Raw genomic sequence first — 26,187 nt, forward strand, 5'->3', positions numbered from 1 at the left:
CTGCGTTTTTGGTTTGAAAGAAACGCAAGAAAATGAATGCAGTAGTGATATAAAAACAATATAAAGTTAAATATATTTTTTTTCCAACAAATAAATAATTTCTCTCTTTTTTGACTTTTTTTTTTAGGTAGTACTACTTCTCCCAGCATGCAACACACTGTTCCATGATGGGAGTAGTAGTACCTGTACTAATAGACCTATCGCCCGATGCGATCATCCATAATATAGCAGAGATGCGGAGCGGCTCTATACAGCGCTTACATCTCTGCACTATACTCCGGCCAGTAATGTGAATAGAACATCACTCATTCATATTTTCCGCCCAGAGTGGGGATTGGCCGGACGGTTGCAGCCAATCACAGAGATGCGAGTGCTGTATAGAGTGCTGTATAGAGCCACTTCACATCTCTGCAATAGATAGGACGATCACAGCGGATGTCAGGAGTGATACCCAATGTGATCTTTCCTTAACTGCAGGTACTACTACTCCCATCATGAAGCACACTCTGTTCCATGTTGGGAGCTGTAGTACCTGCAGTTAAGGAAAGATCACAGCGGATGTCACTCCTGACACCCGCTGTGATCCTCCTGTATAATGTATAGATGCAGCCGGCCACTCTTCGATGGTTACCTGCACTGCCGTATATATACAGTGACACCTCGACCTACAATGGCCCGGACATACGATAATTTCAACATGCGATGGCCTCTCAGAGGCCATCGCATGTTGAAGGCAGCATCAACATACGATGCTTTTTTATGTCGGAGCCATCGCATAAACGGCTATCCGGCAGCGCTAACTGCTTCAGCTGCCGCCGGATAGCTGTTTACGGTGTCCAGTGAGCTCCTGTGATGTCTCTTACCTGTCCTCGGGGCTCTGGCGCGTCCTTTTCGGGATCCCCTGCATCGTCGGCGCTCTCCATCGACGTCATCACGTCGCTGCGCACGCCGTCCCGTCATCCAATAGGAGCGGCGTGCGTAGCGACATGATGGCGGCGATGGAGAGTGCGGATGCCGGGGAAGCAGAGGACTTGCCGGAGCGTCGGGGACACCTCGGGGTCGCAGCGACAGCAATGGACGGCGACATCCCGGGCAGCGGTGACGGTCCGGAGCGGCGGGGACAGGTGAGTACAACTTCCTCCAACAGTGGTCTACAACCTGCGGACCTCCAGATGTTGCAAAACTACAACACCAAGCATGCCCGGACAGCCGACGGCTGTAAGGGCATGCTGGGTGTTGTAGTTTTGCAACATCTGGTGGTCTGCAGGTTGTAGACCACTGTCCTATACTTTATATTGCACGGATCCCTAAACATGCGATGGTATCAACAAACAATGGTCCGTTTGGAACGGATTACCATCGTATGTTGAGGGACCACTGTACACCTATTCATATTTCCCACATAGAGCTGTGAGTGGCAGGAACCATCTGGCCAATCACAGCTCTCGGCGGGAAATATGAATAGGTGCATATATACGTCAGTGCAGGGGACCATAGTAGAGCGGCCGACCGCATCTATACATTATACAGGAGGATCGCAATGGAACCCGGGGCGATAGGTCAATTAGTACAGGTGCCACTACTCCCATCATGGAACAGTGTGTGTTACATGCTGGGAGTAGTAGTACCACCTAAAAAATAAAGAATAAAAAGTGAAAGACACACACATACTCCATTTTTATTATTGCCGGCTACATTTTTAGTGCCCTGCCCACCCACATAACTTGATCCCTGTTTAAAAATTAATAAAAATTCTGTAATAAAAAAAGATAAATTTCGTTAAATACAATTTTTTTACATAACTACTATATATCTTTTTTATTATAATTTTTTTAATGGTATTCTACGAAATTTTATTAAAAAAAGGTATCTCCATCACTTCTTTGGACCGCTAAAGTACAAAAGAGAATAAAAAACGCCTGAAAAAAAAAAAAAAGCCAAAGTAAAAAAAAACAGAGTTTTTCTTGGTGTTTTTTTTTTACTCCCATAGACTTCTATGGAAGAAAAATGCCATGATTTCAGGGAAAAAAACACCAGTGGCTCAACATGCTGCGATTTTGCTAAACCACCAAGGAGCTGAAAAAACGTCAAAAGGATTTAAAAAAAAAAAAAACGCCAAGCTGAAATTTTTTTTTGCGACTTCTCATTGATTTACAGCTAACATCTGGCCGCAGCATTTTTTGGTCGAAAAAACGCCATGCGGCAGAATTGGCGTTTTTCTTGGCGTTAAAAAAAATAAATAAATAAAATAAAACACACAAGTAGAAACTTAGCCTAATAGCGAGTGAAGGAGATCTTAAGAAATGTCTTTGCCACTCCATATTTACATGTACAAAAGCGTGAACAAATCCTTAGAGTAAATGGACATAATGATTTGGTGTTTTTTGTTTTTTTTTAACAAAGGAAATCCACAGCAGATAACAGTACCAGATGCATACACACTGCAGAAATGTTCTGCATAGGAATGGAACTGAGGTGTGGAGTTTAATGTTGTTTTTTTTTTGTTTATATGTAGCATGTCCCTTAGCGTTGTAAAAGTGTTTATGGATTTTCCTTTATGGATTTCAGTAAAAAATATCCGCAACAAATCCATATATCTGCAGAATATTCTGCATCATTTTTCCCACTCTTAAAATCTGGGGTATTTACTGCACCCAAATCCGCATGATTTATGCAAATGAATCAGGCGGACTGTTCCACGGAAAAGCTGGCAAATAAATTACCCTGTGCCGTTATCAAAAAAATATTTCCCCTCCGTCCGTCTCTTCTGCAGTTCTTCTATGGAGGATACAGGCTGATATTCTTCAACGGGAAACGTTTGGCTCTTGACTATTTGTGACATCACCTGAAAGCTTGTGTCTGGAGGATAACAAAGACCAATCCTAAGCCAGTCGCCTCTATAAAATAAACCAAACAAAAGCAAAAAAAAAATCATTCACTAAATATGGGAGGAACCTTATATAGAACCATTGTTTTAAAAGGAAAATCAAGTATACAATTTTGTAAATAGAGGTCCACAAAATACAATTCAGATAGTCAGAGGCCCATGGAGACCAGTCAGGCTCTTTTACGCCTTCTGCTGACTAAATGACTAGCATCATTGCCCAATGTCTGTGCAGTGATCTTTTGGTTGAATGAATATGAAAACCTAATAGGTTAAAAATCTAGTTGAAAACCTTTTAAGAATATTGAAGGCTACAGCAGCAAAGAATGGAGTCAATCCATACAAATACATTGTTTGGAGTAAGAAAACAAGCCCCTAATTTTATAGATGTATTGTACAGGTGAACAAATGCTTTTTTATGAAACAATACAAACAATAAAACAAAAAGAAACACATGACAAATATCCTTACTTGTCAAAGTTGATAGGGTAAAGGTGAGTAGTTTGTGGAGCCTGTGCATTCCAATGAATGGTGTATCCCTTTTCCAACATCACCACCGGCTGATACTGCTGGTAAGGAGCTTTTTGGTTGATTCCCCTTAGAGTCATAGGATTTGACGGATACTCATCTCTCACTATGGTCATGGTGAGATTCTGGGGATTTCGTGCTTGAACATAGACCTAGTGGGGAAATAGATGAATAAAGATATGAAGTGTTTCTATTAAAATAGGAATCATTTTACCTCCCTAATAAACGTGTTTGTAGAAGCCTTAGGCTAGGCTCACATCTATACCACAAATCATCCAATTGTGTTCTGACACAAATGGATGTACCAAAACAAGACCAATTTGACCCAATATTGCATACGTTTGTAGTATCAGTTTTTGTTTGTGGTACAGTTTGCACACTTTTAAAACATATACCATTTTGTTGTAAAATGTTTGAATTTTTGTTTAACCACAACAAAAACGTAAACACTTATCGCTAATATACTTCTAAGAGAAAAAAAACACACAGCATACAATTTTTTTTTTTTAGAAAAAAAACTAAAAGTAGCGCATGCATAACTTTGCTATTCCACAAAAAACTAATTTACAATAGACAAAAAAGGTCCAAACTGACATACTTTTGGCAACTTTTTATAAACATGGGTATACCACAGCATACTGTACTTTACTCTCTCACTTTTGGATGCCTGGGTGACTTGACTACAAAGTTTTAATTTATAGAGTCATATGTTACAATTCAGAAAGCTGGACACCAATGGCCACTAAATATGGTACCATATCGGCCTGGAAAACATTTCAGCCAGATGACTGACAGTAGTTTGATTTAGAGAAAGTAGGTGAGATAAACTGCTTGTCCAAAAACCTGGCTATAGCTAATGATCGCTGGCGGTCTGAACATCCAGACTTCAAATGGAACAAACATGTTTGTAGCAGGGACCCTTCACACCACAATTGTGTGCAAAATATTAGCTTAAAAAGGGAATCAGTCATCAGTATCACCCACACTAACCTGTTGGTAAAGCGTTATATGGTTAAAGGGGGATGCTCCTAAGCCCGCTGTGCAGTGTGACATCTGGAGTTCTGAAGATCCGTGCGTGCTGGCTTCTTTATTGTGGAGCTCCATTCTGCAGCATAGCAGGCTCAGCACAGGGGGAGGAGGCGTTACAATAAAGAACGCACAAATCTTCAGAATACCAGATGTCACCATCCAAGGGGGCTTGGAAATGCCCACTGTATTCCCAAAAGGCTCATTACCATATCCAAAAGATTGAGGATTACAGAAGAAAAGACAGCCACGGACAGAAGATCAGTAAGTAGTATTTTCATAAATGTCACCTGCACTATAACCCTGTACCAACAGGTAAGTTTGTGTGGTTCTAATGACAGATTCCTTTTAAAGTGAGCCAACTTATAGATGGCTTAAATGTAGTCTATAGATTGGAAAACTGACCTAAGTGCCTATGCCACTATGACAAATTTGGAGCATTTGTAGACTGTCGAGTTTAAGTTTACACTTTAAGGATTAGATAGTTTTAGATTAGATGGCCCCTGCCTTTTGACTGAACCCTATAAAACAATCTGCACAGTGACCCCATGCTAACCATAGCTTCTTATGTAATTTGGTGGCATTTTGTGTTCCAGAGTCAGAGGCATGGCCACTGGTCCGCAACGCCTCTCTGCTCCTACGCCACAGCCTATTTAGCTGTTGATTGACACATTGCTTGTCCACCGACAGTGGCCCTGTGTGTTTCGCCAGTGCAGACAATGAGGATTGCAGTGCACGTGTGAAGAGTGTGTGAGCCTGCCAGACACATGCGTGCAACATAATACTCATTGGTGGCATGTGCACCTACAAAACACGGGGCAACCTGTTAACGGAGGCTCTGTGTATCAAAGTGCAGACGTAACATCAGAGCAAAAGAGACGAGGGGCACAGCTGATCACTGGCCCCCATCTCTCCGATCACTGGCCCCCATCTTTTTTTTTTTTTTGCTAAATAAAGCCACCACATTACATAAGGTATGATAAGCATAGGGACACTAACCGTAAGGGCAGTTTTACAGGGTTCAGTTAAATGAAAGTTGCACTTTATTATATCTGCCCCACTATGTGTAGCATGCTCATTATGGTATCTGCATTTCTCCTTGCTTTAAAAACACAGCTTTTTGGCTTTACATATATTAGACAGAAGGTAAGTGGAGAGATTTCTATAGCAGACATGGACACTTTATTTTCACAAAAATATTACAGACAAAGAAAACAAAAACAAGAACAAAACTGAATCAAATTTACAGTATTCTAACCTGTGCATATTTTCCACTACAGATGACTCCATTCCATTCTGTAACATTGACACACTTTGGATGCCTGACCAAAAAGTTGTCCATTCTCGCCACATATGTATCATTATAATTTGTTACCGATCCATCCACGTCATGGAAGATAGAGTTTTTGTCCCCATCCATATCACCAATTTCAAACCATGGCCCAGACTGACCAAAAAACGCTCTTAATGAAACCTGGAGGGTCATAAGACAAAGAAAAATATTGATGTACAAATGCTTTTCATTGTTGCAGGAAGGACACATTATCTAAACTCCTTTTTATCCATTAGCTTAAAGAGCAGCATGTTGTCCTGATCAGTCTCAAGAAATACAGAATACTTGTAAGGAGATCAGTTCTGTTTATTTAAAGCAGGGCATCTAACAGTACTGTAATAGGTTTTTCATCCTAAGTGAATACACATGTTATTAACCTCCATAGCGTCTAATATAAGAAAGCTGGCCCAGATGGGTAGTAAAATATACAAAGGAAGCAATGCTATAATCATGAGACACTGCCTGGCAGATTTCTACAGTATAAAATATGGAAAAAGTCCAAGGAATCGAGAAGACATTGTTCAGCCTCCTCCTCTCCTTGGTGGAGAATAATGTACAGCAGAAGGCATGTAATGTCACACATACAAATTGTTACTGAACATTTTGTCTTCATTATGTATGGAGTAAAGACAAAAAGTTCCAGTGTCTGTATACTGCACTCCCAAATACTATAGCTGCTGGTGGTTTTTCCATGCTGTTGCATGTGTCGTGGTAAAGGGTAAGGCTCAAGAGGTACATAAGGACATCTTACCATTGCACATATAGACCTCAAGATAAAACTCTTGACGTTATTCTCTGTGATCACTTCCAGATGACAAAACTGTATCTGATTTGTGTTGGAAAAGAGGGTTATGTATTCTTCAAACATACTACTTTCTTTACAATGTAACATCTGGTGCAGTAAACTACCACTCCAGCCGAAATGTAAAGAACAGGAATTTGCAGTGTTAAAAATATTACATTATAGGCATGTATAGGTTAAACAAAGGCCTCATACAGAAACATCAAAGTAAAGAATAAAGTTATGATTGTAAACCTTCCTTGTACAACTGACACTGTGTTGGAAGCAGAGCTAGGAGAGATATCTGGAGAATTGGGCAGAAGAAGGGTCATTGCCATGTCTTCCAGCTTGGAGAAAATTACCTGGCTGAAGTAAACAAGCAAGTGGGGTACAACAGGGGTCAGTCTTGGGTCCTAATCTATTTAATATATTCATTAATGACCTTGTGGAGAGGTTGAATAGTAAAGTAGCGCATAGACGTAACTTGTGTAGACGTTACTCGTCTGGGGTAAAAGGAAATATGTTAGGACAAAAACACATGAATCAAGGACAACATATTTCATATGCAAATATATTTATTCAAGTAAAACATAAATTTCATATAGCAACTGGTAGGGGCCAGTGGTATTTACATATAAACTATATGTTATAAATTATATGTAAATACCACTGGCCCCTACCAGTTGCTATATGAAATGTATGTTTTACTTGAATAAATATATTTGCATATGAAATATGTTGTCCTGGATTCACGAATAGTAAAGTAGCAATCTTTGCAGTTGACACTAGACTCTGTAAAGCAGTAAACACTATAGAGGACAGTGCACTGTTACAAATGGATCTGGATAGGTTGGAGGTTTAGGCTGGGAAGTGGCAGATGAGGTTCAACACTGATAAATGTAAGGTAATGCATATGGGGGCAAAAACCTGGGCTAGGATTATGTATTAAATGGGACAACACTTGGGACAACTGACATGGAAAAGGACTTGGGAGTCTTAGTTAACAGTAAATTTAGCTGTAGTGACCAGTGTCGAACAGCTGCAGCCAAGGCAAATAAAATCATGGGGGGCATCAATAGGGGCATAGTGGCCACGACAAGGAAATAATTCTACCGCTGTCCAAATCCCTAGTCAGACCGCACATAGAATACCGTGTACAGTACTGGGCACGAGTGTATAAGAAAGATATAGTGGAACTGGAGAGGGTTCAAAGATGGGCAAACAGGGTAATACAGGGAATGGGAGGACTACAGTACCCAGAAAGATTATCAGAATTAGGGTTATTTAGTTTAGAAAAAAGAAGGCTTAGGGGAGACCTAATAACTATGTATAAATATATCAGGGGACCTTACAGAGATCTCTCCCATGATCTATTAATACCCAGGACTGTATCTATAACATGGGGGCACCCTCTATGTTTAGAGGAAAGAAGGTTTCTACATCAGCACAGATGGGGGTTCTTTACTGTAAGAGCAGAGAGACTCTAGAATTCTCTGCCTGAGGAGGTGGTCATGGGGAACTCTGTAAAAGAATTTAAAAAAGCGGTCTGGATGCATTTTTGGAGAGTAATAACATTACAGGTTATATATACTAGATTTATAGGGACAGAAGGTTGATCCAGGGATTTATTCTGATGCCATATTTGGAGTCCGGACTTAATTTTTACCTCTAGTATGAGGGTCTTTTGCCTTCCTCTGGATCAGCTCAGTAGGGACTCATTAGACTTTATGGACTCTGGTCTTTTTTCAACCTTATGAACTATGTTACTATGTAAGTGAAACAGAACAATGTCTAAAATTCTAAAAAAGGACACAAAATCTCATAGCTCCAAAAGCAGTAGAAAGTATCTGGTAACCCCAGAATCCCACAGACAGAAATTAAATACTCCAGCTTGCAGAGAAGCAGTCTTCTATCCCCTCTAGGATTGAAACAACATTTTGCACTTCTGGAAAGAATTACTAAACAGAGAACCATGCCTAGAACAGTACCTGGCTGGATCTAAAAGCTCCTTTTATGCGGACGATCCTGGCACTGGAGAGGCAGGAGATTCCTGGATTCCCCTACCAGCTGCCATTCATTATACATAGAGATGGTGATACTGTACCCATAGGACCCGCTAACACATTCTCTTACGTAGTTTATCATGTTAAGAAATGTAAATAACAATAACTTAAGTAATGAATGGACGTTACAACCCTTTTAACAGGAAAGCGGATAGCCTGTTTTTCATTTACAAAGATCAAGTTCTCCGCTGTGCTCACAATGCAGTGTAGAAAACTACATCTCCCAGCACAATAATTACTTATAGGACCACCTGGAGCTGCAGATCAGAGGGATGGCAGAAATATGGTAATTTTTTTTTTTTTTTTATAATGCATGTACATCGTATATGATCTCATCATGGACAGAAGAGCATGATAAGATACCACTTAATTTGTCTTCATTTGAACATATGTGGGGAGATTTATTAAAACCTGTCCAGAGGAAAATGTTTCTGAGTTGCCCATAGCAACCAATCAGATCGCTTCTTTTACTTTTGAAAAGGCCTCAGAAAAATGAAAGAAGCGATCTGATTTTTTGCTACGGGAAACTCAGCAACTTTTCCTCTGGACAGGTTTTGATGAATCTCCCCCATGATGTACAAAGAAAAATCCTAAATATATAGACCTTTATTTTCCCAGTAGTTTTTTTACATTATCCCTCAAGGATAACTGGCTCAAAATATGACGCTTGTTATACCTGCTGATCCACGAAACATTCATGTGTCGAAAGGGTACATAGTGGCAAGAACTCAAAAAGAACACCTACCAATTGAAAAGTCTTGTAAGAGATAAAAAAAAAAAAAAGTAAAAAAAAAAAACGCAAATATCAGATACTTACATTAGCTCCAAATTTAAGGGATGAAACATTGTTCCTAGGTGTTAGTTGCCATGGATTTTTCATCAAGAAGCCAATTGCACTTGTATAGCGGTCAGCTGTTGGCATGAAGTTTTTAAATGTGCTCTTTGTAAGACGGATTGGCCCATCATAAATCTGGAAGCCTCTGATTGGGAACGTCCTGGAAGGCAAAAACAACAGATCAAACAGCTGTCACATCCCATCACTTAGCATGCTGAAGAGGTGGCAGAAAATGTTTAAAAGGTTTTCAGATTTACTGGTGTCAGGAAATGATAGAGATTTGTGAATTAATTCTGTTTAAAAATGTTAACCCTTCCAGCACTTATTAGCTACTGTATACTACAGAGGACGTTGTGTAGTTCTTTCCAGTCTGACTACAGTGCTCTCTGCAGCCACCTCTGTCTGGGTCAAGAACTGTCTACAGCAGGATCAAAGAGCCATAGCAAACCTTTTCTGCTCTGGACAGTTCCTGACATGGGCAGAGGTGGCAGCATTTTTCCTCTGGAGTACCTCTGGACAGTTCCTGAGGTGGCAGCATTTTTCCTCTGGAGTACCTCTGGACAGTTCCTGAGGTGGCAACATTTTTCCTCTGGAGTACCCCTATAATACAGTGCCATGACTTCTGGCAAAAACCATGAGTACTTGCACAGTCTCTGGTTCTCATCTGTTGCAGTGGCTACTCATCATAAACATAAGAAATAAAATGAAAACTTATAGAGTACCTGTCACCAAACTGAACTTTTAATATGTTGTTCCTTATGTAATTATAAGACACTTTGCTATTTACTTGCAGTTAAAATTTTCAACCTTCATAGGTTTTTAATGTGATTGAAAAAACGGCCACTAGATTGCTCTGTTCTGTTCCCTGCACAAGTCAAACAGTTTGGTCTCCACCCGGCTTGGCAGGAGACAAAACTCAGGAAGTGAGGGTGGATGCTGGGTTTCTTTACTGCTTTACAATTGCTCTGATTCCCTGGAAATTTCTGGTATGGCAATTCCAGGGAATCTAAGTGAGCACTGCCACTTTAAGGTGCTTACTGGGCAAAGTTTATTGATGATCTATCATCAGAATACAGTAGGTAATCAATATCAGATCGGTGGCGTACGACACCTGGCACTGCCATACACAATGAAACACAGCAGGAGGCAGACAGCTTCATACACTGCTTAGTAGCCACACTGGGTTACAGCTGCTCAAGCCCTATTCACTTCCATGGGAGTTCCATTAGCTGCTGTATGATGCCCTGGAGCAAGTCATGTAGTCTTTCCAGTCAGATAGTGCTCTCTGGTGCCCCCTCTGTCTATATTAGGAACTCTCCAGAGCAGTAAAGCTTTGCTATGGGGATTTGCTCCTGCAGAGAGCACAGTGTATAACTTAAAAAAAAAAAAAAAGACTACATGGCTTCCTCCATGGCATACAGCAGCTATGCTTAACTTTTAGGCAACAGTGGATTGGATTTTTTTTCTCCAGAGAAACCCTTTACAAATACTGGTCACAAAAACAGAGCTGAAGATTAAACATACTGATAGAAGTACACCAGGTTTATTATGCTCATTAGAATTTTTTTTCAATGTACTTTTTATTTTAGGATTACCCTACAATATCTATATTTGTAATATGAAGGTTGCTATGGTTAATTTAAAAAATATTCATTCCTATTTTGAAGCTTCAGCTAAATACGTACGTGTGAATGTACCCTCAAAGTGTCTCATTTACAGCAACTTTTTTTTTTTTTTATCTGTGTTACAGAATGTTGGCAGAACTATAGATCCATTGAAGAATGCACACTTGGAACCGCATACCTTTTTATTTCCTTTAAGGAGGAAGATTTTCAGGGGGGCACTGAGTAATTTGGGAACCTCTGCTCTACACAATGTCCAGAGCTGTCGGTTTCCTGCTGTTTTTTCACTGTGTATGTTGGTACTATTGCTCTGGCAGACAGCTGGTCAGTGGGCATGCTGGGTGTTTATCTGATCTTAATCTTGGGGATAGGTCATCAATCGCCTTCAAAATTCCGCTTTGGCGATTTATCTCTATTCACAACAATTTACTGTATAATACACATGCATTTGGTTTTGAAAGGGGGTAAAGGCAAGCAGAGAATTATGTTGTAAAATTGTCACAGCTTTTCACCCTCCTCTACCTCTGGACTCTTAAAGGGGTATTCCGGGCAAAAACCATCTTATCCCCCATCGAAAGGATAGGGGATAAGATGTCTGATCGCGGGGGACCCGCCACTGGGACCCCCCCGCAATCTCCCTGCAGCAGCCCGCATTCTATGCGTAGCTGCGTCTGAAGTTTAGGAAACCTCCGGGCTTCCGAGACGGGGACGTGACGTCATGCCACGCCCCCTCCATTCATGTCTATGGGAGGGGGCGTTGCGGCCGTTACGCCCCTTCCCATAAAAATTAATGGAGGGGGTGAGGCGTGATGTCCCAGTCTCGGAAGCCCGGCGGTTTACGAAACTTCAGACGCAGCTACTCATAGAATGCGGGCTGCTGCAGGGAGATCGCGGGGGTCCCAGCGGTGGGCCCCCCGCGATCAGACATCTTATCCCCTATCTTTTCGATAGGGATAAGATGTTTTTGCCTGGAATACCCCTTTAAATGATCTTTAGTCCGGTGTCACAAATGACAATCAAAGCATCGTTTTGCAAACAATTCTCCACAAGTTACACTTCAGCAGGTGGTTTTACTTATTTTAGCAGAATGAATGCAATCTCTTGGGCATAAAACTGAATTGTGAAAGGTATAATTATACCGTAAACATCTCACAATGTTAATGGAGAATTATAGACTTCTTACACCACAGAACTCCTATAAAGCACATTTTTGGAACAAAGCTTTCTACTAGTCTTAAAGCATAAAAAGGCATTCCAATAGTAAATACGTAGAAACCATACAGACCATAATTTATGACGTCTACTTCCAACTCTTTTTTTCACATTCATTTTAATACTGAGCATATTTTAAAAATATTCACAACCCACTACCCCACACAAACCTAAAGCTAACAATGGAAAAGCAATTTCCATGCACTCCAAGCCACAGTACAGATCTCACACTGAGAAATATGTATCCAATTTCTCAATGGCATTTCCATATGAAGGACTCTGTGTACTCTGGTAATTAATAACACCTACTGGGTAGTCTTCTCTATAGACGCCACAACACGATTGGGAAGTGAAAAATAATAAAGGTCAAGCATAGCATTATTGTTAAGTCACCTCTTTTAAAAGAGCAGTTGGGAAGAGATGGAGATTTTATATGTTCTTGAGCTCTCTTTATAACAAACAAAAAAAAAAAAAAAACCCCTGTCAAACACACTGCAGTCCTATCCTGTATATTGGAAGTGATATTTGCCAGTATTTAGCTTCCAGGTAAATTGCCCAAGACAAACTTAAAGGGGTTATCCAGGACAAAAACTTTTTTTTATATCAACTGGCTCCAGAAAGTGAAACAGATTTGTAAATTACTTCTATTAAAAATTACTTCTCTTAATCGTTTCAGTACTTATGAGCTTCTGAAGTTCTTTTCTGTCTAAGTGCTCTCTGATGACACATGTCTCGGGAACCGCCCAGTTTAGAAGAGGTTTGCTATGGGGATTTGCTTCTAAACTGGGCGGTTCCCGAGACACGTGTCATCAGAGAGCACTTAGACAGAAAAGAACAACCTTAACTTCAGAAGCTCATAAGCACTGAAAGGATTAATATTTTTTAATAGAAGTAATTTACAAATCTGTTTAACTTTCTGGAGCCAGTTGATATATATATAAAAAAGTTTTTTTTCCTGGATAACCCCTTCAACACCCTATGTAGAAATTCAGAAGGGAGGGATAAATATGAATAAAATGGCAGATTCAGGAGTCTGGAGAAGCAAAATGGCAAACCAATGACAATATTGGAAATCACCCAGCTTTCCCAAAAGCCCAAGATTTCATTCACCAAAAAAATTAAGTGTTAATAGAGCTTCTCATGTTACTGGGAAAGCTGGCTTACAAACAATATGGTCCTTGCTGCCTTGTACTCAGCTTTTCCAGACTCTGGAATATATAATCTCTGCTCTCCTAGTTAGGTGTCCTCTGTATTCAGTGCAAAAGTGGCCATTTCACCCCTTTAAATAATGAATTGCTCTATATGCTAAGGCCAGTCAACACACACATTTTTTTTTCTTTGTAATACACATTGAGAATGTAGCTGTACCTGTTTCTAGGAAGCGTGCGATTTCTATTATACGCTCCTCCAGTCCCCCAGTATTTGTTTTGGCCTCCTTGAGATCCATAATTTCTACTCTCACCTATAAACAGAGATTCAGAAACTTCCTGGCTGGAGCCTTCATCTTTTGGAAAACTTCCATCACTGCGGAAAATAAAAAGTATTACCATTAGGATCTTGGAAAAAGAAAAAAAAAAAAAACAGTCGTGCGCACACACACACACACACACACACACACACACGAATACATATACTCCCATACATGGAACATGGTGAATATTATTTTATAGCACTGTAGTTTAGAAATGTCATGTAAGAATCAATTAAAGGGGTATTCCAGGCAAAAACTTTTTTTTATATATCAACTGGCTCCGGAAAGTTAAACAGATTTGTAAATAACTTCTATTAAAAAATCTTAATCCTTCCAATAGTTATTAGCTTCTGAAGTTGAGTTGTAGTTTTCTGTCTAACTGCTTTCTGATGACTCACGTCCCGGGAGCTGTGCAGTTCCTATGGGGATATTCTCCCATCCTGCACAGCTCCCGTGACGTAACATCATCATTGAGCAGTTAGACAGAAAACTTCAGAAGCTAATAACTATTGGAAGGATTAAGATTTTTTAATAGAAGTAATTTACAAATCTGTTTAACTTTCCGGAGCAAGTTGATATATAAAAAAAAGTTTTTGCCTGGAATACCCCTTTAAGTCTGCTGGAATCCTATCAACTTCAGAAGGGATGGGTGGGGTGCAGTCAAGCAAAATGTCTTGAACTTTCATTCCTTTAATTCAGGTTAAATCTAACATTTTAAGTTGCCATAGATCACTACGACTGGATGGTCCAATCCAGTCCCCTTTTTGTTACTTGGATTTACTTAAAACTGTTAAACAGCAAGATCACTATGTATACCAAGTCTCACAGACTATATCCTAGCACCTGAGCCTCCAATTTAACAATTAAAAAAGGAGAGCTTCAGTAATTTATTTTTACGCATTATGCTCGGGCTGCCGGAGTAATATCAACTTATCTGCCACTGCAGTGTGATGTGGAGGAAGGTAAGTTAGTGTTTAATTTTTTTTTTAATACATCATGCTTGGGTTGCGGGAATAAAAATGATATTTTTTAATCAACGAATATAAAGAAAATAAGATTCATATGGATATTATTAAAACAAAGTTGATCTTTAAAGTAAACCCTAGCGTCAACCCATATTAGTGTGGGTTCACACCACGTTTTTGCAATACAGTTCCTGTATCAGGTTTTTGATTTAAAAAAAAAAAAACGGATTCCTCAAAACCTGACTAAACTGTATCAAAACGTGTGTACAAATTTTTATCTGTATACGGTTGAAAAATGATGTCCAGTTGCATCCGTTTTTTACGAGAAAAAACGTATACGTTTTGAACTTTTCACTCCATTATGAATAAAGCTTCACTTGTTTGATTTAAATTCCAAGAAAAATTGTGGAAAGTCAAAAACCGTATGGGGAAAACCGGATGGAACTGTACGGTTCTCATTGACTCCCATGTTAAAAATAAAAACGTATATGGTTTAATACAGTTTTTCACCCGGGCCAAAAACCGTGGTAGGCCACGGTTTTCTGTCCGGAAAAAAAAAAAAAAAAGTAAAAAACCGTATGGTTTGAAAAACGGAGACAACCGTATATAATATGGTGCATACGGTTTTGAATGGGTAGTCTATGGGCACGGTTTTCTGTGCGGTTGCATGCGTTTTTTTTTTTTTTATGAAACTGTATGCTGAAACCGTATAGCAAAATCCTGGTGTGAACCCACCCTTAGTAACTTCCTACTGTTGACTGGAACTACCTATGTAAATACTTTGCTGCTGGTGTAGAAGGTAAAGACACACTTTATATGAGAAAAAAAAATTTGGGAGCCAAGAAAACTAAAATAGAAAATCTGCCACAAATACCAAAAACCATCTCCTTTTAGATTCAGTATCATCCAGTAGCTCTGGCTCTTTAGGAATGAGAGACTTATGTCGGCTGATATAGCAGCACTCGTAGTAGGGAAGACTCACTGTTCTTACTCCTTTTAAAAATGACAAGGGTACACAGGGGAGATCTGTGCTGCTATGTCACTTCTTGATGGTTGGTATCATATCAGCAACATTGTAAAATAGATCCGGTTTACCATGGAGGAGGAGGTTAGAAGCAGTGACACATGTAAACCCAGTCACATCTTGCAATGTAGTGTGGCTGCTCCAGGCTCTGAGTATGTATTGGGAAACTCAGGTTAACCCTTTTAAACCAGCTAGGCCTTCCTCTAACAGCATAACCCTTAAAGGGGTAGTCCAGTGGTGAAAAACTTATCCCCTAAGTTTGAGATCGCGGGGGGGTCCGACCACTGGGGCCCCCTGCGATCTCTCTGTACGGGTCCCCGGCTCTCGGCCCAGATAGCGGGTGTCGACCCCCGCACGAAGCGGCGGCCGACACGCCCCCTCAATACATCTCTATGGCAGAGCCGGAGATTGCCGAAGGCAGCGCTTCGGCTCTGCCATAGAGTTCTGCCCCAGCGGTCGGACCCCCCGCGATCTCAAACTTATCCCCTATCCTTAGGATAGGGGATAAGTTGCTCACCACTGAGTCACCACTGGACTACTCCTTTAAGAAGCAGCCATGTCCTCCTCTTTTAGCTGTGCTGCATAAAACCCAGAGAAATCTTATTACATGGCTAATCTTCAGCAAATTGCTGCCCAATGGGATGCTTTGGTGAAATTATAACTACAGACATTCGATTCTGCAATTGTATTCTATGATCCAGGACTCTAAAAACAGAAACTTATTTGCTTCTCCAAATCCGGGCCAGAATTAAGAACTGCTTTTGCCATTTATATGCCATTAGCTCCCCTCTCCCACACATAGTACCAAAGAGAATATTTCCAAATTTTAACCCCTCTCTGATATACCTAAAGTAAAACTATTAGATCATTAGATAAAAAAAAAAAAAAAAGTCTATAACAATTTTATGTACACTATGTGTTTCTCTTAGAACCAATAGGTCCTTTTTAAGGTTACAGAACTGGAAACCATTTAGACATTGGCACTCTTCCCAGACTACTACTAAAGCAATGAGGTCAGGAAATAGGAATCATAACTAGCTATAGCATGTGCAACTCACTCATGTTGCAAAAAGCAGAGAATAAATAAATAGGAGAATTCGAGCATCATTTTATATACTTGTTTGTACTATGACAGTTACCTAAAATAAAATAAAACATCTTACAACTTCCAGCATCGGCCACTGTGTCACCTTATGTGATATAACCTAGGGCTGGGCGGTATACCGAATACCGAAATGTTTGTGCTGCACAATATGAATTTTTCCCCATACCGAAATACCAGTTGGGCCCCTCCCTCTCAGGAATGAATGAATTATCAGCCCAGCGCTGCGCGGTCCCCACATCGGGGAACAAATCATGTGACCCGCGAGCGCTGTTCTGCCTCCTCCCCCCCCCCCCCCCAAATTAATTATCAGCCCAGTGCTGCGCTGTCCCCATCGGGGTACTACTCACGTCATCCGCAAGCGCTGCCCTACTCATCCTCCTGTCTGTTGCGGGCCGCCGGCGCTGAAACTCTATACTGTACACTGTATCCCTATGCCCGGGCTGCAAAAGATTTTCCCCCGTTGGTCCAGACCTGCTTCCTGGGGACGGGAATGTCAGACAGCTGTCAGCCGGCTGGCTTCTTACATGACAGAGGGCTCAGCCTATCACCGGCCGAGGCAGAACATTGCTGCGGCCGGTGATAGGCTGACGACTCTCTGATGTTCCCGTCCCCAGGAAGAGTGTAAGGCCGACGTAGCAACGTGCGTTAAAAGTTTATTTTGTTTATCTTTTGCAGCCCGGGCATAGGGATACAGTATAGAGTGTCAGTGCCGGCAGCTGCAACAAACAGGAGGACGAGGAGGGCAGCGCTTGCAGGTGATATGCGAGTATTCACCCTGATGTGGACAGCGCAGTGCTGGGCTGATAATTAATTTGGGGGGGGTTTGGGGAATACCGATATATACCGTGGAACCGCCATAAGTTAAAAAAATACCTTGATACACATGTTTGGTCATACCGCCCAGCCCTAATATAACAAGAGCCCTAGTTGAATATTCATGCCAAAGAGACAACTCATGAGCATCTGTAACAGCATTCTACCCTTCCAGAAGTGCACTTACATGCAACTTACATTTGTACTGCCGAGCTGATCTATAACATGGTTACATGGTGTATAGAAAATTATATATGTATCAGTACATTTATGTCTTTGTTTCCCAGGCATCACTACTTACCTAGCAAATGTGAGCCCAATTCCATTGTCAGCAAATCTGCAAAATACAATGACAAGAATATAGATGTAAAAAATTTCAAAATAAAGTGAATTTTTTTTTTGAGTAACATGCGTGACAAACAGTAGTGGGCAAGGAGTTTACGGCTTATTATTAGTATATCATTATTTGTAAACTAGTACCCTTGGGAAAGGTAGTACATGCCCATCTACATTAGCAAGCTCTGATCGAAGTACTCCAAATATTCCAAACTTTTCACATTTTATCTTCAGAAATATATCTATTTAAGATTTGGTTGAACTGTTGAAGAAGTTGGTTCTGGAATAGTATAAGAGCTATTTTCACATTTATGCACCTAAATATAATTGTGAAATTGGATCCAGTGAACAATTTTAGCTTCTTCTGTTTGGGATGAAAAATTCCCCATATGTCCTATTTTATATCTAATTTTCTATAAGCAATTACAGTCAACAAATGGGATTTATGACATTTATTAGGGGTCAACATAAGAATGTCAAAAGAGAGGTGACCTCGTGTAATGTCTATAATCATGTTGGGGCAAACTTACCAACTCAGGGGTTTCCATCTGAAGGGGCAGAACTGTATTTTCATGAAATTCTACCTAATAATATTAATACTTTAAAAAGTTCACATGAAACCATGGTTGGTGCTTTGCAGATACTCTGTAAACACTTTACAGGCATCTATACCAGTCATACATACCCTGAATTTCTTATGATGATGTCACCTCCTCTCACCCAAGCCCCATGGTCATTATTTTTAAAAGAAACAAGGCTGTCGATCAGCGCAGCAACTCTTGGTTTTTGGGGATCAGCGTCCACATGGGGTCGAAACCTACAAAAGAGACACAAGCACAGGATTAGTGTACATTGCTGTCAAGTGAATTTTGTAGCTCTACCGTATTCCGTAAAAAGTTACTGACCAAGAACTTAAATACCAGTTAAAAAATTCCAAACAGACATCATTACAGTCATGTGAGCAAGTAGAGCTGAATAAGTCTGAAGGCAACACCAGGCAGTCAGGAAAAGCCAAGTATAACCAGAGGTCATGAAAAGGATGAACCATCTTCTACATTACTGCTCTCACCTATAACATTATTGTTTTTTGAATTACTTTACTATAAAAAAAAGTGAAGTCTGATGAATCCATCACATCTATATGAACTGCATTAACAGGTGTTTGAAAAAAAGCTCTATTCCTGTACATTTCAAGTCAACCCTTTGTATCCACCTTTATGCTTTTTGAGAAAATTACGTTATTTCCTGGCAGCCCTATGCAAGTGGAGTACCAAATAATGAGTCTTTGTTTATGATGGGTTGAAAGCTCCTACATCTACCCAGCTAACAGCACAGACTACTGCAAATACAGTGCAAATTTTTCAAAAGCTACACGACAGGTACAGATAAATGCAATGCACTACCTTATGTTGTCTTGAAAAAGGACAGCACAGAGGTGGTAAAACATTCCCTTTAAGCATCTAATTCCCAATAAATATATGTGCTTTTAATTATTCTCAAGATTCCCATATGCCATCAGGGGTACTCCCATATGAAGAGGTTATCTCCTAGACACAAGATCAGGGATAAAAAGCTAATAGGTGGAGGTCCGACAGCTGTGGCCCCCACCGACCCTGGAAACAAAATTGTCCCTTGAATGAATGGAGTGAACCACGTGTGTAGCCAGCTTTCCGTTCATTTTCTATGGGGCCTCATAATATTGAGGAGAACTGATTTTAGCTCAGTTTGGCCGCTCAGTATAGAATTTATAAAACGCTAGTCGTGCCCCATTCATTCCAGGGACAGTTTTCCTGACATTTTTTTGGATCGATGAGGTTCCCAGTGGTCAGACCAGTAAGCTTATTAGACCCTATCTTGTGGATGGGGTATAAACTCCTCAGATAGAAACAACTAGTGCACACCATTAAAATCTGGTTCATTATAAGACTTAAAGCCATGCCTAATTCTAGACAAAGGCTGGGTTCACACCACGTTTTGTTAAATACGGTTCCCGTATACGGCTGGGAGGAGGGGGGCTTAATTGCGGCGCCCGCACTTAGCCGTATTCGGGAACCGTATTCAATGCATGTCTATGAGCTGACCGGAGTGAACCGCAGCCTCCGGTCGGCTTAGTTTTCGTCTGTATGCGGTTTCCCGACCGCAGGCAAAAACGTGGTCGACCACGTTTTTTTTTGCTTACGGTCGGGAAACCGCATACGGCCAAAAACGAAGCCGACCGGAGGCTGCGGTTCACTCCGGTCGGCTCATAGACATGCATTAAATACGGTTCCCGAATACGGCTAAGTGCGGGCGCCGCAATTAAGCCCCGCCCCCCTCCTCCCAGCCGTATACGGGAACCGTATTTAACGAAACGTGGTGTGAACCCAGCCTTAGAAAAGTGCCTACCAAAGTGCAAAATGTCTCTGAAACCAATGATAAATGTGACGTATGGATTTGTGCTAGCTTTTTGGTGCATTACAATCCAGAATTTGGCCTTGTGAACAACAAAAAGGAAGATTTAGCATCTGTAGCTAAAAACAATACATACTAAGTGCTGCACAGCATAGAGTCTGGGCAATGATCTGTGAGCCCAACAATTGGTTACTACATAGTAACACCCTCAAGACAGAAGGGAGATCTGGGGCACTGTTTGGCGCCCAAAGGATTGCCTAACTGGCCATATTGCCGCAAACCCAGGGCCATGAGCATGACTAGGCCACTTCGAAAAATGCAGAACTTTTCATTACACAATGAATAAGCAGTATAAATATAGAAAGACAAAAAATAAAAATTTAAAAAATTTAAAAAAAAACATCCTCAGAGTTTCTTCCCCAATTTTGCAGTCAAGAAGAGGGTGTGTCCTAGTGGCACATGTCTACATTTATTCTAGGCAAACAGCTGTCAGATGGTGAAATAAAACTGGATCTGTATAAACTTAGAAATTCATCAACCTTCAGGATGGGAGAACATCATGAAAAAAATTGAACTTCTGACTATATTGTCAGCATGAACATAGGGCGGAAAGATCAGGAAGTATATGTTGCCAAAGGCTACTGAGTGCTAGGAATCGGCTCCCAAAAGAAAAGAAAAATGCTTATGATAAACATGCCACCACCCTGAGTACTGAGAGATGGAAAGACTTTGAAGTGGAAACCATATAAAATGTTAAAAGGAGTGTAGAATATATTCGCATTACTGGAATGTAAAATACTTGTGTGTGTAAATGGGCGCTTTATCTTCCCTTTAATATATGCAGTACACATTCATAGAACACACAATATAATGTATACAATATCTGAAAGAATGCTTATGTCCAGGCCAGCAATAAGGAAGAGTTACTATACATGTACAACTCATTGACTGGGCCTCAGCAATTCTGCTCCTAGATCAAAGGGCAGCCAAGCATTCACCCAGACAGAACATGAATGCATAATATTCTAAAAATCTGTTTAATCTTTGTGAATAGTGGAATAAAATGGCCCCTTGGAATACTAAGAAGCTTTCTTCCCTAGCCTGGTTTCACCATTAAATGGATAGAGCATGTTAGAGCATGAAAAGGGAATCAACTAGAAAAAAAAAATTTACATTATTTTATAAAGCTGAAAACCATGCTGAGGTATGTTTGCGGACAAATAGGTTTTGATGATGTCTCCTACTTTTTAATACAGGTTAGGTAGACGTAAGGATCACACATGGATGCTGATTTCCAAATACAGTGAGGGTGTCACATTTAGGCCACCTTTATACTTTGTTTTGGCTTACAAATTCTGGTGTAAGACATGGAAGGAAGTAACTCTTAGCTTTGGGCTTGCATTCATGTACAGTAAATGGGCACATGTAAGCGTAGGTTCACACTACATTTGTAGTGTACGGGTGTTGGATCCGGTTGGGAGGAAGAGCGAAAACCGTCCGCTCCCGTACCCCAGCGGGATCCGGACGGAACCCTATTCATTTCAATGAGCCGACAGGAGCCAAACGGTGACTCCGGTCAGCTCATTTTTGCCCCGTATAAAGTTTCCCACTGAACCTAAAGCCATGGTATACCACGGTTTTAGGTCCGGTTAGAGAACCATCAAGGCAAAAAAAGAGTAGCGTGTTTCCACAGCTACTAATGGCCAATGTAGAAACAGAGGAAGGTGGGATAACAAGTTATTGGTTATATTGGCTATATCTTGATTTTCATCTCTGCAATTATGAGATTTTCTATGTTACTTGCCCTGCCATGTGCAGTGGATGCATAAAAATAAAAAAGGAAAAATCACCTGGCATTATTATCCAAACACAGATACTCTCTTGGGTCTTCGGCACTGGCATTTGTGGTTTTCACACCTTTATCAATAAACAAGCCTGCCTAGAAAAAGAAAAAAAGAAGTCTTTATATTACATGGTTTAGGCACATTCTCCTTACTAATATTGCACTCTTGTAAATGATGTAGTATGTGAAGGATACAAAATACACAGCATATTCAGGTGATGCAACTTTCTTCACACTGGGTTGTCTAAACCTTAATTTTTGCAATGCCAGTGATAAAAGTCAATAATAGCCAGCTGCACATAGCTAGCGGTCATAGAAAACAGTCATAAGCTGCCCAGGAAAAACTCAAAAGGAGTTAACAGAAGACAAAGCTAGAGGGCTCTTCTCATGTGGCTACCAGTTTAATCTAGTGACTGGCAGAGGACACAGCTGTCACTCCATAGCTCTTTGGACACGAGTGGTAGAAACAGGCAATATGCCATCAATGTCTAATAAGACAACCATTTAAACCAATTTCTTGAAAACATAGCAGATTTATTGTTTTATATGTATTGCCAGGTGTATTATGAAATGCTTGTTACCTTAAAGTTCGAATGGACTCTGTTATTGTAAAATATACCAAGAGGTGTGAGCTCCGATTTGGTATCTGGATAAAGCCCATGGGATTCTCCAGTTGAAGACTTGTGGAACACATACCAGATCCCGGCATCCTTTAAATAAAGAAATTATAAAAAGGTATAGCTCAAAAATCACCATATATAGCAATATTATAGTGACTATTCATAATCTATTTACTTTCATTCTCTTGAAGCTCTTTGTCTAGAATAAACCAGTTCAGCAGATTGTGTAGTTTGTTACTACAAATAGAAAGATGACAAAAGATGTTCTCACCAACGGGCCCTATTTGTTCTGGACATTGATAGTTATCACTTGGTAGGAGTATTTAATGATAGATTGTAAAGAAATGGAGCAAATGTACATTTGTGCAGTAGATTTGGTGCCTGTGTGTGTAGCAGGGGACCTGTCATCACTTTCATGCATCATTAGAATGGTCACCAGTGGCTTCTTTCTGGCCTCCCAGCCTTGATTGACAGGTCTCTCCCTATACCCTAACATGGTGAGATATCCATTAATCAAGGTCGGTGGGGTGGGGAGAACCGGCTGGGGTAAGCAGTGAAGACTCACATTTTGAGGACATGAAAGTGATAACAGGATGCCTTTATTTCCACCCCGGATGGTAATGTAGAGAAGGTGAAGAGAAGAGCAGTTCTTACTGGCAGCTTTATGCCTGATTTTGATCCTTCTATTCCATCATGTGATCTGAATTCAGACTCTAAATCCTATGGCCCAGATTTATCAAACTGTGTCAGAGAAAGTTGGAGAGATTTTCCCACAACAACCAATCACAGCTCAGCTTTCACTTTACCAGAGCTTGTTTGCTTAGCTGTGATTGGTTGTTGTGCGAAAATCTCTTCAGTTATTCTCTCACAGTTTGCTAAATCTGGGCCTTTATGGTCTATTCACATGTACAGTATTCAGTGCAGATTTGATGCGCAGGATTTTCTGCTGCAGATTTCAATGTAAACTGAACACAGCTTGAAATCCTGCGCATCAAATCTGCGCAGAATACTATACGTGTGAATAGACCCTTAAAGTGTATTATGTGTGAGCCTCTCACAGAGAAAGTGACTTCCGGTACACACAGAACATTCAGTGCGATTTGGAGAGTGTGGAGGTCTCATGGACCAGGACATCGCTCATAATTTGGGGGGGGGAATAAAAGCTGCCAATACGGAAATCTACCTCTTATCCCTTATCTACCTCTATTTAAGCTACATAAACAGCAGGGCAGAAAGTGAGAAGTTTCCAGAAGTATTGGCAGCACAGACAAGAGTCAGGCTTTGTTGCCATTATAAAAGATGTCGTTATCCATGTTCACTCATCGTGCTGACGTAACAGAACTATACTGAGAACTCCAGGGTAAGATTAAAGCAGCATATCCCAGAATTATTGTGGCAGCCCCAATCACGTGATTGCAGCTGACCTGTAATTCTAGACTAAAAGCCGTGCTACATCTGATAGAACATCTCCCGATCCCCGGTGCGCCAGGCTGTGCAAGTCCCCTCCTTATTAGTAGACGGCTTAGTTATAAGACCCTTGCTGATTACACAATGACGGCATTCAACAGGCATCAGCCATCAATGCACAACAGGATAGATCCTCTACACTAACAGACCTATTCTAAGTCCAACAATACATTTTACAACCCAGTGTTCTGGCAGCTAAATTTACATTCTAAACCACATCAAAAAAGGATTTTACTATATACCTTATGGCAAAAGCTAAAACCTTAAAAAGGTAAAAGATAACAGAAGATGTTACAGTCACTGCAGGCCATAACATAATAAAACTTGCCTGAGAGCCAGCGGCTGCATTACTTATCAAGTTATTGTTGGGATTGGCTATCCAGAACGTCGATACTGCCCTAAAAAAAAATCAACAGGAAAAAACAAAAAAAACACATTTAATTAACAAAAAGGAGGTTAGACATAATATATAAACACTTCAAACTGAACATAAGAAAAGACTGAAGAGACAACGATGTCTTATATTACAGGACCTTGGAATCCGTATTATATTCTTACATTTGTAAACAAACTAAGTTTATATCATTCCAGCCACCATATTACATTAAAGGGGTATTCCAGGCCAAAACTATATATCTCAACTGGCTCCGGAAAGTTAAATAGATTTGTAAATTACTTCTATTAAAAAATCTTAATCCTTCCAATAGTTATTAGCTTCTGAAGTTGAGTTGCTGTTTTCTGTCAAACTGCTCTCTGATGACTCACGTCCCGGGAGCTGTCCAGCTCCTATGGGGATATTCTCCCATCATGCACAGCTCCCGGGACGTGACATCATCATTGAGAAGTTAGACAGAAAACTTCAGAAGCTAATAACTATTGGAAGGATTAAGATTTTTTAATAGAAGTAATTTACAAATCTGTTTAACTTTCCGGAGCCAGTTTATAGATATAAAAAAAGGTTTTGCCTGGAATACCCCTTTAAGAGGAAAGGTTCACAAAGTCATCTCTTTAAATAAGAGAACGGCTTTGTGATCCTGAGGGTCACGTTAAAAGGTCACTTTGTTTCCAAACGAATACATCATAAAGATCCGCAGAAGAACTGACAAGTACATGTATTGAAAACTGAGGAGAAAAATAAATAAATAGAATTTCACCTTTTTTTTATATATATTGCAGCCTTGTGCTTTTTATTCTGCACTTGATACCCCATAATAAGAATGAGAAAAACTAACAACTTTAGTATTTTTTACAGTTTTATTAAAAATGAAAAACTAAAATGTCATAAGTATTCAGACCCTATGTTATGACACTGGAACGTTAGCTCTGGGAGCCTCCTATTTCTCTTGATATCCAAGATGTTTCTACACCTTGATAGGAGTCACCTGTGGTAAATTCAGGTTTTTGGACAGGATATGGAAAGACACAGCCCTGTCTATATAAGGTCTCACAGCTGACAACGTATATCAGGACATGAGATCAAAAGAACCGCCTGTGAACTCCAAGACAGGATTGTGTGGAAGCACAGATAAGGAGAAGGGTACAAAAAAAAAAGTCCGATGCACTTAAAGAGCACAATGGCCACAATAATCCTTAAATGAAACTTATTTGGAACAACCAGGACTCTTCCTAAAGCTGGCTGCCCTAGCAAGCTACCAAAGTAATCCGGGGGAGAAGGGTCTTGGCAACCAAGGATCCAATGTCACTGCGGCAGAGCTACAACCATCCGGTGTGCAGATGGGAGAAACTTTCAGAAGGCCAACACTCCGATCCTTTCCTCCTAAATCAATATCTTTCGGGGACAGCCTGTTGGCCACCGTACACATTAAATGGATTACTGTTCATCATGAAATCTGAGGTTTTGGCCAACA

The 26,187-nt window shown here is 40.4% G+C and overlaps 1 protein-coding gene across 1 annotated transcript in view; it reads right to left on the reverse strand.

The window, feature by feature from the left end:
* The window catches only part of CEMIP2 (cell migration inducing hyaluronidase 2), a 104,569-nt gene that overhangs the window by 18,876 nt on the left and 59,506 nt on the right, over positions 1-26,187 (reverse strand). Inside the window, exons 10-19 of the mRNA XM_056523087.1 lie at positions 24,648-24,717; positions 22,814-22,942; positions 22,240-22,328; positions 18,684-18,815; positions 17,964-17,999; positions 13,653-13,808; positions 9,433-9,610; positions 5,697-5,912; positions 3,356-3,564; positions 2,724-2,897 (exon numbers count right to left, since the gene is read on the reverse strand). Coding sequence (XP_056379062.1) covers positions 2,724-2,897; positions 3,356-3,564; positions 5,697-5,912; positions 9,433-9,610; positions 13,653-13,808; positions 17,964-17,999; positions 18,684-18,815; positions 22,240-22,328; positions 22,814-22,942; positions 24,648-24,717 — 1,389 coding nt within the window. The remainder of the gene's footprint in view (positions 1-2,723; positions 2,898-3,355; positions 3,565-5,696; positions 5,913-9,432; positions 9,611-13,652; positions 13,809-17,963; positions 18,000-18,683; positions 18,816-22,239; positions 22,329-22,813; positions 22,943-24,647; positions 24,718-26,187) is intronic.

Source organism: Hyla sarda, chromosome 1 (genome assembly GCF_029499605.1).
Source record: "Hyla sarda isolate aHylSar1 chromosome 1, aHylSar1.hap1, whole genome shotgun sequence".
In the NCBI taxonomy this organism is placed as follows: Eukaryota; Metazoa; Chordata; class Amphibia; order Anura; family Hylidae; genus Hyla; species Hyla sarda.